We start from the raw sequence: 14,588 nt of genomic DNA on the forward strand, positions 1-14,588 counted from the left end.
AGCTGTACCCTCAGGCTTACTCTTGGTGGCTGGTGGGACCTTTTCACTGTGCAGTGGAGAGATTGAAGTTTGGGAGTCTTCTGGGGGTCCCCAGGAGGAGGGCAGGCACCTTTGCCCAGCTGCTCAAGTGTGGGCCATCCCCACTTCCCTCTCCTTGTGTCCACCCTGCCTGGACAGATCAGAAAACCACCACTGCTGTCTGTGCCAGCTGCTGCGTCCAGTGACAGTGGGAACTGGGTGACAATTCCAACTGCAGAAACCACAAACTGGTGTGGGCACTAAGGGGAGTTAGGTTGTCAAGGGCAAACCTCCATCAGAGAGCAGCAGGGAGCTGACACAGGGCTGGGGAAGGGGTTTGATCTTTTCCTCTCATGCAGGGGGCACGAGGTGCTCTTGGTTCTGCCTCTCCCCTTGTCTGCAAAATATCACTCCAGGAGTGACAGAGTTAACAAATACAGTGGAGGAGACAGCTCTGTAAGCTGAGCTACGTGGTCACATGCACAGGTTTTATTTTTAACATCCCAAAACTACTTGATGTTTCTGCCTGGGCTTGCTCCGTGTCCTTCTGCTCTCTTCTCTTCCTTTGTGTGCAGTTCTCCCTCACCCACCTCACTTCAGCCCAGCTGAGCACAACCAGGAGAGAAGTGTTTGGTACGTGCACAGGGACTCTATGATCAAGGTAAGGCTTTGTAAATAGAGTTGGAGGGTTTTTTGGACAAACCTTGATGGAATGTAATGGTTACTATAGCAAGCTATGAAAATCAAGACATCTTCAAAACAGCCTTAGTAATTAAGATGAAATAGAATAATCATGAGATGTCTTAAATGACACTCTAAAACAGAGGCAGCTGGTAACTGTGAGCACTTCTGTGACATACTACTCTAAAAAAAAAAAACCCTCCATAATATATTCAGTGAATTAGCTGTAGTTTGCAGCACTGTATGCAGGATTTAAAAAACTAAAATGCTGATTGTAAGATGGGAGCTTCAGCAGCAGATCAGATGATAAATCAAAAATTCAGTTTCTGTTATTTTCAGGAAACTCAGAGAATACAAGAATATACAGTAAGGGTCAGAGGAAAGGCAAGAGCAATCTCATGGCAAAAGTGCTTATACTTAAAATTAAATGAGTGTTGTAGATTGAGACTGCAAACTTTATGATGAAAATCAAGACTGAATGAATGATGGAGTAAGAATTGCAAGAGTTAAAGGTACTACTGTACCATTTAGTCTTGTGACTGCTTAGCAATTTTTATTCATTAATCTCTTTTATTTTTATTTTATGACTTAGATCTTAACCAGTAGCTCTGAGATTCTTTATACTGGGCACCTTTCAGAAAAGTATGTTAATGAGATTGTTACCAGAGCATAAAACAGAACCCGAGCCCAAAGAGATAAAAACCATGGTTTGGACCATTACCCTCCTTTTTATTTTCCTTAAACTGCAACCAAACTGGACCTATTCTTTTAAAGCACTTGTTGAACTCAGACCAAGAACAAACCCATTTCCTAGTTACCAATGCAAAGTGAAATTTTGCTTGACTGTGTCTACCAAGGACAGCACAGGGATCCCTGACAGGTCTGAGGAGCAGCAGAGCAGCTCCATGTCACAGCCTGCTGATCTGCCTGTCTCCCACAGGACTCCCCAGGAAGCCCAGCACATGATGCTGGTGCTGAGCTATCCTGCACTATGCCACCAGCCCAGGGCACCATTTCAGCACCTGGAATTTTTGGGTAGGATTCTCTCAGATGAGCTATGGCTACATTGCACCAGGTGGGGAGGAGCAAGAAACATTGCTGATCCAGGTGTTTTAGTGGGGAGTGCAGTGCAGGGCTCCCACCAGCAGTGCCATGTGTTACCTGTGCCTCACTGCTCTGAAGTCTCCCTGCTCCTCCCGTAACAGCTTTAGTGCATTTCACCAGAAAGAAATTGCACAAGCAAATTTTGGTGCCACTTTACTGCCTCTGTGCAGCACAGATTTTCCAGGCAAGGAGGAGGCCTGATGGTGCAACAGCTTCTCTTGATCTCCATGGTCCTGCATGTCAGGTGTAGGGAGCTGAGGAGAAGCTGATGTGCTGTTCTGAGAACCTGAGCAACAGGCATGCTGCAGAAGAAAGGCAAAGAACATGAATTTAAGTCCTTACCCAACTGCTGCACTATACAGTGGATTTATTTTTTCAGTATAAAGCAATTCCAGCCTGTTCAGCAACTCTGAAACAGTGTTTATTGCCATGAAACACCACAGCCTCATCCACATCATCCCCAGGTAGGAAATACAGGCAGCAGCTCCCTAATTGTCACAGCTTCATCCTTCCATTGTTGGGCTTATCCAACAAGTCAGTTGTTTCACAGAAAATCTTACTCCTCCTCATGTCTTATGCTAAGGATTTGAAGTTCACCAGAATTGCTCTGGAATCAAAGTGCTCCTGTAAAATCCAAGTGAACTTATTCAAGGTCACCTCAAAAGCAGGTCTTGTTTATGCTCACTATTAGTGTTATTGATGAAGATTTCATCTGCACCTTTAATTCTCCCTTTCCACCTGCCCTGAGCCGTACCATACTCACAGCCTGCTTCATTTAAAGCTTGGCTGGCAGTGAGTATTGTACAAGGTCAGTCTGAAATGGCAACTGCAGAGCAGGAGTGCCATCAAGAACAGTGACCCACTGTGCTGAGTGCCAAGGGGGTCACCCAAGCTGTAGCTGACCCTGCTGTGGGTGTTGAGGTGTGGAGTTCGACTTATTTAGAGGTCCCCACGATTCCAGGTGGCATTCTTGGATTTGCTTTTTATTTTGTGTCTAAGGAGAGGACTTAAGAAAACTTGGGCTCCTGGGATTCATGTACAAATGCAATGCACTATGGTTTCCAATGGCATAGTGATTTTGTTCTCAACTCTAAGAAATAAAAATATCTATTTAGCAAAAAGGGACCCAAGCCTGATTTTTTGACAAGGTTGATAAGCAAGTAGTGATTGAGGAAGAGCAGTGCATGAAAGGAAAAGCAAATCACTAGTTAAAGAAGACTTACTTAGTGTCCTAGAAAATGTGATTCTATAGCTGGCTCTGCCAAAGTTTTTGTGCAGGAGGCATGCAACTGCAAGTGAAACATAAAAACCTGAGCATCTCTGTGCTTGGCATTTTTGCTTGGCATTTACATATTTGTGTGAAATACCATATTTAATTCTATATATTTTTATCTTTCTAAACTTTATTTCTACATCTGCCAAATAGAAGCAATAGTATTTTTCAACCTCAAGTGCTTCTCTAGTATTGCAAAGATAAATTCATTATTGTGAATACAATCAGATCTAAGATAGTAAATATACTGACATGATAATTCTTATATGGTAAGACAATTCCCCTCAAGATTTCAGTATAATAAAGATGAGATAAATGCTATATACTGGGTAACAAGAGTTAAAAGGAATAGAGAACATTGCCCATCTGCCCCATACACTTCACCAAAAGGATTCACATTCCTTCTGTTGAAACATTATATATAACTTCAGCATTCTTGGCTCCAGGATTTGGATGTGAACTTTTGTGAGATTTTTTTAGGAGCTTGTTATCATGTTGTAAAATTTAGAAATTTTGCAATCTCATCTCAGAGGCACTCTTTAGGGTCATTTTCTGGGTTTCTGGTGGCCCTTGTGATGCTTCTTCAAACTGGGAGGTATCCCTTGATTCTGTGCAAAGAGCTCAGGTAAAATGTATGACCTTAGTATGTCAAATGGTCAATCACATGGCAAATGAGAAAAAACTTGTGTTATTTTGGCTCGTTGACTGCAAATTAATTAAATGTCTCCTGAAAATAAATTTCAATTGGTTTATAAACTGTAAGTTATTATCACTGAACGGGCCCACTCCAGACACAGACATAGTTGCAGTTAAAATAGCAGCTGTATATTTTTAAACCTTACTTGATCTGCTGTCATTATGGTCTAAAAATATTTACCAAAGCGGACAGACTATGGACTGTAATGTGCATTCTTTCCTTACACAGTAGCTTGAACATGATTGAAGTAATCATTTCTGGTTTGTTTGGATTTTTTGTTTCCTAACCCAGACCTGGAGAAATTTTGCAAGTTGCAAGGAATCAAATGTACAAGTTTAGAGAAATGTTTTGTCACCTGACTTGTCTGTGTGTCACCTGCCTCTGGATGTTACGTATCAAACCTACTGAGGCAAAAATTGTAAACTTTCTGCTGAGTGTTTTGAGTTTGCAGTTGGTGTACTTGCAATAATACCATCAACTAAACCACAGCCAACTAAATTATCAATTAAAATACAGACCTCCTAATTACTGGCATGTCAGAATAGAAGAAGCATTCAAACCCTGATAAATATCAGAAAGAAACACTCTGTCCCTTCTTCCTGTCCCCTATGTTCACAGATTTGACAATGAGAAGAGAGGAATAGATGTCTTTTGTCTGAAAAGAACAGCATATACAAGTTAGAGATGAGGTAAACTAAACTAAAAAATGCCTGAATAACGAGGAAGACTGATTCTGCATCTGAATGCTGTGATAGGTTCACTTTTCATAAATAAAGCATGTATTTTCTTTCTCTTCACATGATTTGGACAGGGTTTATTTCAGCATACAGCAATGTGAAAGCAAGCTTCTCTGCCATCAGTCCTTTCTGTGTTTTGGAGACAAGAAGGCCTATGCCTCTAATGTAGGGGGTTTTTTTAATCAACTATTTCTCCCCAAGAGTTACTTTTGCAGTGGAAAGTATTGTTCATACAGTCATGTTTTTATTGCAGTGTAATGTACCCAGCCTTTCCTCTGACCTTATGCAAGTCATGGCTGGGACTATTTTTAGAGATTATATTTGCAGCAAAATGCTACAAGAATGAGAGCAGCAAGGATGCCGCCGGTGTGAAATAAATCCGTCTGTATCTCCTGCTTCTCTGAATCACATAAATTAGATGTAACTAAGCAGCCTAAAGCAGGACAGGTGCCACCCCAAACCACATGTATTTAAGGGCTTGGTGTGGTTGAGGTCACCCTGGCTAGCACCCTGGCGTCACCTCTGTGCAGAAGCCAGCATTTCCTAAGGCAAGGCCGGGATGTTATAATGGGAAGTCACAATGTTTTATTTTCTGCATTGCTATCTTGAGCTCTTTCCTTGCAAAGGTGATGGTACCTTATACTTGAGAGTTCAAGTTTGTCTCTGAGTAAAGGGACCACCAAGGGTGTGTGTTCCTTTACTCTGCAGGCCCAAGAGGGAATGGGGTTGATTCATTAGGAGGGCAAGCAGGTATTGATCAGCACTGGAAATTGCAAAAGATGGAACAAAGTTGTGTTGAGCAATTAATGCACATCAAATTTTCAAATATGAGTGTTGGTATTTAGTGCAGAGACCCACAAACATTGCCTTTCCCAGACATCTTTCCTTCTCCAGTATTGTTCATGACTTCCGTGCCAGAGTGTAAAGGTGTGAAAGATATGAAGAGAACACCTTCAAGAAAGAGAGGAAGTTCTTCATGTAGAATCTCTTCCCCGAAGCCTGAGCCCACTTCCTCTGCAGCTCACCAGAGCTAGGTCACTTAACCCTGGGTTTGCAAAAGAAAACACATCTAGATAAACACTACTTTTCTTGAACTTGTTTTCTTTAACCTAAGAAAAATAATACAAAGTCTAAATTATTTTACTACCAATTCCTGTCTTTTCCCAGAGCCTAGTGAGGGTCTACTGGGCCTGTGGTAGCTCTTACTGCATGAAATGGCAGGGGAGGAGGAAGATTTGTCAATTATTTTCCTATTTTCACATAAAAAAGAAAAGCACCCTGGGTCCTGTTTGAAAACAAAACTCGAGTTCCTCCTTATTGTTAGCTTCTTTCCTTCCACAAAGATTCACAGTGATTCCAGAACCAGGCTGGAATGCAGCTCCTATAGTAAGGAGCAGGAAGTGAAAAGCTGGGAGGTTTCTACTTACAGCAGGTCTTCTATGGGCCAAGTTACTGACAGCAGTTGAAGGTATCCGGGGAAGTAGTGGCTGAGCAGCCTCTAGTTCTGTAAGCCAACAATTGGAATTTGAGGGTAAATCAGGAAAGCAGAGTAAAGAAGGCCAAGGAAACTAGGTCTTACCCAGGCTGTTTTCCACACTGGAATAATCCTGAAGATAATCCTCACTCTTGACCTTGGTGGTGTAGAGCAAAGGGAGGTTCACTGTGCAATATTTGTGGGGAGATGAGAAGAGGCCTAGGCCAAATCTAGAGAGGAAAAAGGAATGTCATTTTTCCTACTCAGTGTTGAGGAAGTGGGATGCTCCTTCACTGTGCCCCTAGCAGTCTTGATTTCAGCAGCCTGGTGAAGTGCTGGGACAGAAAACAGCTACATACCCTGGCTGCCTGGGCTAAGGAGTAAAGACCTTGTGTGTGTCTGTGCTCTACCAGGCCAGGCTGCACCGTGAGGCTCAGGGGTGATACGTGACTGCACGGAGCTGGCCGTCACTTTCTCACAGCCTCATCCCCACCAGAAGTGCATGTTCACACCTCATGTGTGGAAACCAGCTATGGGCGTGGAGGGTCTGGGGCTCTCCTCATTCCTTCAGACAATAACTCTTGTCTCTTTGTCTTTGCCACTCACAGCACCGGGCCCAGAAAGCTCCCCCTGGGCAACACAGGCACTGTGAGCGATGTTTCAGCCGGCACTGCCGCGCACCCATTGAGATCTCCGTGTCCTGCATGGTGATCAGCTGCCACCTCCACTGCGGGGCCACCTTCCACATGTGCAAGGAAGAGGAGCACAAATTGCTCTGCCCCTTGGAGCAGGTGTCCTGCCTCAACTCAGCCTATGGCTGCCCTTTCTCCATGGCCCGCTTCAAGCTGGGGAAGCACCTCCAGGTCTGCCCAGCCAGCGTTGTCTGCTGCTCAATGGAGTGGAACCGCTGGCCAAACGTGGATTCAGACACAACACTGCACAAGAATATCATGAAAGAGACCTTGACTGAAGAGTGTCTGGACACAGCTTTGGCACTCAGAGACCAGAAGATACTTTTCAGGGCTTTGAAAGTAGCTGAATTATTTCCAGAGTGGAGGAAGAAGGATGAACTGGAAGAACTAATGGATCAGGCCATGGGTGGGGAAGCAGGTGCTGTGGGAGGAGCTGCCTGTGGTTCCCAAGAGGGCAATGACCAGTGTGAGCTTAGCCAACGTGAGCGGGAAGATTTGGCAAAGGACAAAGAGGGAATGGATCTGGGGAGTTACAAAACATGGGAGAACATTTTCAGCAAAGAGCTTCTGGCTTGCCAGGTAACAGGCTCAGCAACGAGCACAGGACAAAAGACGGAGGAGGCATCCAAAAAGACAGCAGCAGCTTCTCATGCTGCCAGCTCCACAGAGAAGGCAAAGGAAGGACCTGATGGTGCAGAAGCAGGAAAGGGCCAAAAGTCTGAACAAGTAACACCGAGTAGAGAACTGAATGGACTGGCTCCCTGGCAAGAAGGGGTCCTGGAGAGGCTGAAGAAGGAAGTCGGTGTGGCGGATTACAACATGTATCTGGTCCATCACGGGGGAATGCTCATCCGCTTTGGCCAGATGGCTGCTTGCACTCCCAGAGAAAAAGATTTTGTCTATGGGAACTTGGAAGCCCAGGAGGTGAAGACGGTTTACACCTTCAAAGTGCCAGTGAGTTACTGTGGCAAAAGAGCACGACTAGGAGATGCACTGGGCCACAAGATGCCAACTTCAGACAAGTCAGTGGATACCTCAGAACTGGGAATAAACATAGAAGATCTACCTAAGACAAATATAGTCGAAGCCACACTGCTGTGTGCTCTGGAGAAAGAGCTGAAAGGCCATGAGATCTCTGAAGCAAGAGGGATCGATGGACTCTTTGTGGATTTTGCGACTCAGACGTACAGCTTTCCTTTGGAGCCCTTCTCCTCCAGCGCAGTTTTAGCAGATATTCTGGATGAAAACAGCCCACCAGAGCTGCACATGGAGCTCTACACTGAATGTGTAACCAGAAGACACAACAAAAGCAGTTCAGCTTTCACGTTCACTTGCAGTCATTTCTTTAGGAGGGATGAGTTCCCATTCCACTTCAAGAATGTGCATGCTGATATCCAGTCGTGCCTGGACGGATGGTTCCAGCACCGCTGCCCACTGGCCTACTTGGGATGTCCTTTTGTCCAAAATCACTTCCGCCCCGAGGGACTTAAGGCCAAGGTTATTTACAGCAAGCCTCTCAAGACATTTGCTATTAAGCCAGAGGTGGACACCCTTCTTGCTGAACCAGGCAAGTGCAACTTCATAGTGGATAGTCGAGGGAGAAGCAAGGACTTGCTGAGCAGCCTCCCAGTGGAAGTGCTCAAGTACATTGCAGGATTCCTGGACAGCTTCAGTTTGTCTCAGCTATCACAAGTGTCAGTGCTCATGAGGGACATCTGTGCCACTCTTCTTCAAGAGAGGGGAATGGTCCTGCTGGTCTGGGAGAAAAAAAGATATTCCCACGGTGGTGCTTCTTGGAGAGCTCGCAAAAAGGCAAGTGACTGTGACACTGGGAAAGAGTCATGAGTTCGCTTCAGATAAAATATGGGAATGAAAAGAAAAGCTGCATCTAAACATGCAGATGTGGGGAAGGTTCATGAGGTTGTGAATTTGCACAGGGGTTTGTTGTCAGGGCCCAGGGCTGTAGGGTGCAGTACATCTAACAAAAGAATGAAGGTGTAACTAGACATTTTCTGGAAGTCCCCACCCAAGCTCATCTTGGGTAACCCCTTTGCATGTTCACCATTTCTAGGCACTGAGAACTAAAAATTCCTGATATTTAAGTACAACCATCCCCATTAAAAATGGCAGGTGATAACTAAAGCAGCAAAACCAGCAAGTACGAGGTACATAACAATACAGACCCCATTTTCACTTGCTATGCCAGCCCTGCACCATCAGATGTTCATTGCAGTGTCCAGAGTGAGTAATGCACACCCATTGTAAGCACAGGCAGGCATTTAAAATCCTCATTTTCTCTCCCCAATTCCTGTCCCCTCTCTTGCATTAGGTCTGGCAGTTCAGCAGCCTGTTCTCCAGAGTTCACAACTGGCAGCGCAGCGATGTCCCGAGTATGTCGGAGCACCTGAGGAATTGTCCCTTCTACCAGGCGGAGCACAGGACAGATCCCGTGCTGCTGACGGGCATGAGCGAGTCTCGGGAGCAGACTCGAAAGACCTTGGTCTCTACTTTCAAGCACAGAGTCTGAACAAATTGCTTCCCCTCTGCCATGCTCCCTTCAGGGCTCTGAGATGAAGATTTGGGGATTCAGGTGTAGAGACTGTTGCTTCCAGCTCTCCTTTGGACGTACAAAATTGGTTTCTCCCCAGCTGCATTTGAAACCTTTGAATTTTTTTTCCCTACATTAATTTTGTTAAAGCTTCGACCACTGCTTACTAACTTCACATGCTTTCTGTTTTCTGTTCCTGGTTTAATACAGCATCCTGAAGAAAGCAATGAGGATCTTGTTTGAATACAGCATTTTTACATCCTTGAAGGTAGGCTGCTGCTCCTTTACCATGTGCCTGAGATAAGCAAGAGTGGTTAAAGTATTTAGCTCAAATAGATCTGAAACACCTTAGTTTTGTCTGGAAAGCCAAGTTATTGGAGCACAAGTAGATGCCTTCCTGCCTGGCAGACCTAGGGCCTGCTTGCCTGCTCTGAGACATGGTAAAAGACACCCCAAAATTACATGAATTAATTAGAACTCCAGTGAGAACTTGGGAATTCACTGCACAGCCACAGACCATCATTTAGGACCCTGACTAAGGCAAGCACACCTAGCTGAGTGCAAGCCTAAAGCTGAGCTCATAGGAACATTCAAACCAAACCAAAGCAAGCAAACTTGTTCTTTGTTAGAAGTAACCAAGTGGCAAATAATTTTGGAGACTCAATTGACTTTTTATATTTTAAGGTAACAACTTTCTGTGTTTTATCTAAAAATTCATTAAAGCCATTAAAGAATATTTGAAGTCATTTTCAGAACACCTTACCAACTCAGTTTTGCAGCTGTAAATTGCAAATTCTAATTGTAAGCAACTGAAAACAAGATGTCAAGGAAATAATATTCTTTCCCATAAAAGAAAAGTAATTCAGTAACCCATTCAGTAACAGTATGGATAATGTTTGCTTCAGTTGAATGGTCTGGAGCATAGAATCTTTTTTTACAGAGCAGAAAAGTGATTAGAATTTGGGTTATCTTCTAATAAATACGCTAACTTAAACCAGAATGGGCTTGTTGAGGCAACAGATGAGAGAAAACAGGCATGTTACCAGCAGTGTCTGTCTCAGTACACTGCTTGAAACCATTCCAGTGGTGCTAGTCAGAAATGCCATGGATGTGATGGTGGGTGAGATTCCTCTGGAACAGCCATAAATTTATTTGTCATCTTAGGACAGTCTCCAGCCACGGCACAGCCACAGGGTGCTGACTCACCCCCTTTCTTTTTTAAGTTCATAGCCAGAAGTGTGAGCTCAGGACTGAGGTCTGGCTTTCATCCCTCTGTCTCAGACAGGAGAACCTTGCTGGGAGCTGGGATATTTGCTGGCCTGGACCACTGCTTCTCTCCCCTGGGCTGGCCAGGTGCAAGCTGGCTCAGGCAGATGGATGGAAATGTGCTGCCTTTGCCATCCTTGACCTGGTGCGGATGTGGGATGAGGTGGCCATGCAAGAAGGAGCCCTCTCTTACCCAGCGAGGTTTCTGATGCACCTGAGCTGAGTGCTTGGTAACCAAAGGCAAGAATTGCATGGAGGCCCAAACCACCCTGAGTGCAGCTCAGCCTTGCCTACACTTGCAGCTTAAGTGGTCCCTGTGAGATTTTTAACTGTGTGAGAATGTTTTCCATCTCCAGACACACACCCTCAGGAGCACACAGTCTGAGCTGTGAGGACAGTGGAATGGTCCCAGGAGCAGGAAGAGCAACAGTTATTTTTTATTTTTTATTTTTTATCTTTTTCTTTTCCTTTTTTCTTTTTTCTTTTTCTTCCTTTTTCTTTCTCTATTTCTTTTTTCTTCTTTTTTTTAATGCTACTCTATTTTCTGCCCCTAGAGATCCTTTTTGGGAAGTCTCATAATGCTTTAGATATGAAAATAAACTTCTCTGCACAGGTATCCTGCAGAAAATACAAGTAGCATCCCAGGTTTATGAAGAGGAAATGGAAGGAAATGAATACAGGGAATCTAAGCTGGGCCAGGAGCAGTTAGAACCACTCTGATCCTTCATCCTGAGGCTTAAGCCACTGCACAAAAACAAACTGTCCATCCATTAAAGCTGCTTATAAAAACTCACCTGCCCTCAAAACATTCCATAACATGAGCTGCCCAATATTATCTCCTTGTTTTACCTAGCAAAGTTGACAGATATTAAAACATACAGCCAGAATTCCTAGACTTCCTATGTCTCTAGGAATTCCTGAGACTTAGAATTCCTGGGTCTCAACATTAGGGCCTCATTCTTCACTTACCATGTATCTGATTTTGAAAGATGCTGAGCACCCAACTGCAGCTGCAGACCACAATATCTGCAAATGCATGTCCGAAACTTGGGTGCCAGAATCAATGCTGGGTGCTTGAAAATGGAGCCACTTACTTTTATGGATAATTTGGGGAGGTGGAAGAAAGGTTGTTTAAATAATAAGGTCTCAGAGTAAGCCAGTGTTCAAGGCTGGCAGGAGACCATGAAAAATTTCAGCCTGTGAACAATCTCTCACATGATCAGCTGTAAAGTGCTGTGGCTGCCCTGAAATTTTGGCCTATGTTAGGTGTGAATTTGGCTTATTTTACCTTTAGTGGCAGTGTCACCCCCACCGCAGCCATTCTGCTCCTGGTTGCCTTCTGTCAGTTCAGGGGATTTTGTTCTTGTCACTCCCTGCTCCTCGAGATGGCACAACTTCAGTTCCAGCCTTATTAAAATGGATCCTGCTCATTCCCTCCACAGGAGGTGCCTGAGTCAGACTTCAGGGGGATGCAGCCTTTGGAATTGCAATGGTTGAGGTCAGAATTAGGAATATTGCAACCTCTACCTCATGGGATCAGCCAGGGTGTGCATAGAACATCCAGGAAACTGGATCATTTCCCTTCTGGCTCATTTCCCTTCTTCCCTACAGGGCATTCTGGAGAGACACAGAGTGCTCATTCATAGAGAGACATATTTGCTCCTGTGAATATATGGGTGTATTTCTGAAAAACTGTAAATTTGGTTAAGTAACCTTCAGCATATCCAGTCAAAGCTGAAAATCCACAGGCAAAATCTTCAGGTTAGTCTGGTCAACCTGATCTGGGAGAGGCAAAGCTGTACAGGGAAGGAGAGATCACCCTTGCATTTCTGCACACCCACCTGGCCAATGTCAGCAGGGAGCTGCTCCTCACTTCATCCCAGCCTAACCAGGGTTGGAGAGCTGTGGGCTGGTGTCAGATGCAGTTTTATTCATCTCAGGGTCATGCCAAGCCAGCTCAGTGTTGGTGGTCCTGCCATTAGCAGAGTCAGCAGAAGATTTTGGAGCTGGAAGGAACTGAATTTTCCTGCACTGTGTGTCTTGGTGAGCACAAAGCTGTCTTATTTAAAAGGTGAGAGGCTTTAGTTTGGGTTAAGCAAGTCCTTAGCTCCTGGTCTGAGTTTGTAATTTGGCAAAGAAAACTTTGGTTAAATCTCAGCTTGAGTAATTTGATTAGAAGAAACTGAGCATGTGGTGTCTTTCAAAATAGTCTATTGTTTTGGCAGGGTCTGAACTGGAAAAGGAGATCCAATTCCAGCAGAGCATTGAGGTTGCTCTCAGTCCAGCCCCCACACTCTGGATCTTCATGACTTTGATCTTGTTTGTGCTGTCCACAAGTCCCATGAAGTGCAAGAACAATACTCCACACGCTCCAGGCTGATGTGTCTTGCAGTGTTTCCTCTCACTGAAAAATTGGAAGTGAAATGAAGGCATCGTGGATATCAGAAAGGTCAGAGCAGGGCAAAAACCTCATGACAAGAGAAGACAGGCACCAGAAAAGGTACTGGGTTTGGATAGAGAGAGCTGCCTCTTTGGAGGTGGTGTGAGGAGAGGCAAGAGGAAACAGGTGAAAGGGCACAGGAATGAAAGGAGTTGGGATGTGCTGCCCAAACCAGAGGTTTTCTGGACAGAAGCATTTCCTTGAGAAAGACTCTGGAAGTTCCCAACTGGTGCAATACAATGACATGGGGCAGAAGATAATTTTTAAGGGGTGAAAGGGCAAGTGACCTGCTGACATGTATCCTAAGTCTGGGTTGAGGGAGGGAATTTTCTGATGGACCTCCAACTCCCAAAACTGAGAGAGCACAGATAAGGTGAAGTTTATCTGAACAGTGCCTGTTATTTTGGGAAACTGTAACTCCTTGTTGCATTCTTAGGAATAAAAATTATTATGGTATAAAAAAATCCATTCAAATTCAGGTCTTAGTTTGTTTTCTTGACTTCATCACATAAATGTATGTTTGCTTTCAAATGAGGCTTGGCAGTTCCTGTAGTCTCATGTTCATTATGCTCCTTCCTCTGCTCTGCTCTTCACTATCATTTTCTTGGTTGAAGACTTTTATTTATATATGTTTTATATTTATTTAATTTTAACAAATATTTTTAGGTTTGACCTCATCTTCTTTGCACAGCCACTTTCTCCTTCCTGGTTCAGTTATTTACTTAAATGAAAAACTATATCTTCTTTTAAAATTCCATTTTCCAGATTGATGCTACAGTATATCTACAAACATATGAAGAAAATTTTTCTCCTTACCCTTCACCTTGTGGCTGTTCATCCAGGTAGCTACAGAGGGGCTTTTTCTTCTTTGCTTTGCATGTTTCAGAGACACTGCACATCTCTGTCAGAAATTCTGAGCATCTTTCACATACAGTTTCCTTACCACTGCATTCCACACTAAAGAGTCTCAAATTCCTTGGGGTTTAATTTCTTTTGAAACAAAACATGCATAAGCAGTGCAGCCTTATTCTTATTTATCTTCCCACTGAATTTATATGTAAGGAAATTATGATCACACACTCCAAATTTATTTTTGATGGCCACCTGCTCTATGACTTAATTGCTATTTACAGCTAACAAATCTTTTGTGAGTTCAGTGATGGTTTGGTGAAGGAATTTGTCATGTCATGCTGAGAATCACAGGCCTGAGGCCCATAATGATGATGAGAGATGATTCACTGGTCCATAACTCTGAAGTTATTTTCCCCATGTCAGCAGAGCCCTTACTGGGATTTATCTCTTTGAATATTTGCTCTCTCCTTACATATCCAGGTATGAACTGGAGCAGTTCATGGCTGACACTGAGCTGCACCAGAGAAAAGCCTCTTTTGTCTTTCTGAGTTCCATCTAAACAACCTGTGACATCATACATGTGGTATTAATTTCCTTTCTACCAGCCCTGAACAGCAGAATTTTTAACACCCGGGATGACTGTTAAGCTACCATGTTGCTGGTACTTGCCTGGTACCTAGCTTACACCCTATATTGTTTCCTGCCAATATCTGGAAGGTGGTTACAAAGCTGAACCTCAGGAACGACTTTTTTACCAGGAGGGCAAAAAAGCAGCACTGGAACAGGTCCCCAGAAAGGTGGCATTA

At 44.0% G+C, this 14,588-nt stretch overlaps 1 protein-coding gene across 1 annotated transcript; it reads left to right on the forward strand.

The window, feature by feature from the left end:
- Positions 1-509: 509 nt before the first annotated feature.
- Positions 510-13,394, forward strand: FBXO40 (F-box protein 40). Its single transcript, XM_064723084.1, has 4 exons — positions 510-679; positions 6,593-8,488; positions 9,006-9,492; positions 12,716-13,394. Exons 1-3 carry the CDS (start codon positions 671-673, stop codon positions 9,201-9,203), a joined length of 2,103 nt encoding a protein of 700 aa, XP_064579154.1. The 5' UTR covers positions 510-670; the 3' UTR covers positions 9,204-9,492; positions 12,716-13,394.
- Positions 13,395-14,588: the final 1,194 nt, after the last annotated feature.

This window comes from Zonotrichia leucophrys, chromosome 1 (genome assembly GCF_028769735.1).
Source record: "Zonotrichia leucophrys gambelii isolate GWCS_2022_RI chromosome 1, RI_Zleu_2.0, whole genome shotgun sequence".
Lineage (NCBI taxonomy): Eukaryota > Metazoa > Chordata > Aves > Passeriformes > Passerellidae > Zonotrichia > Zonotrichia leucophrys.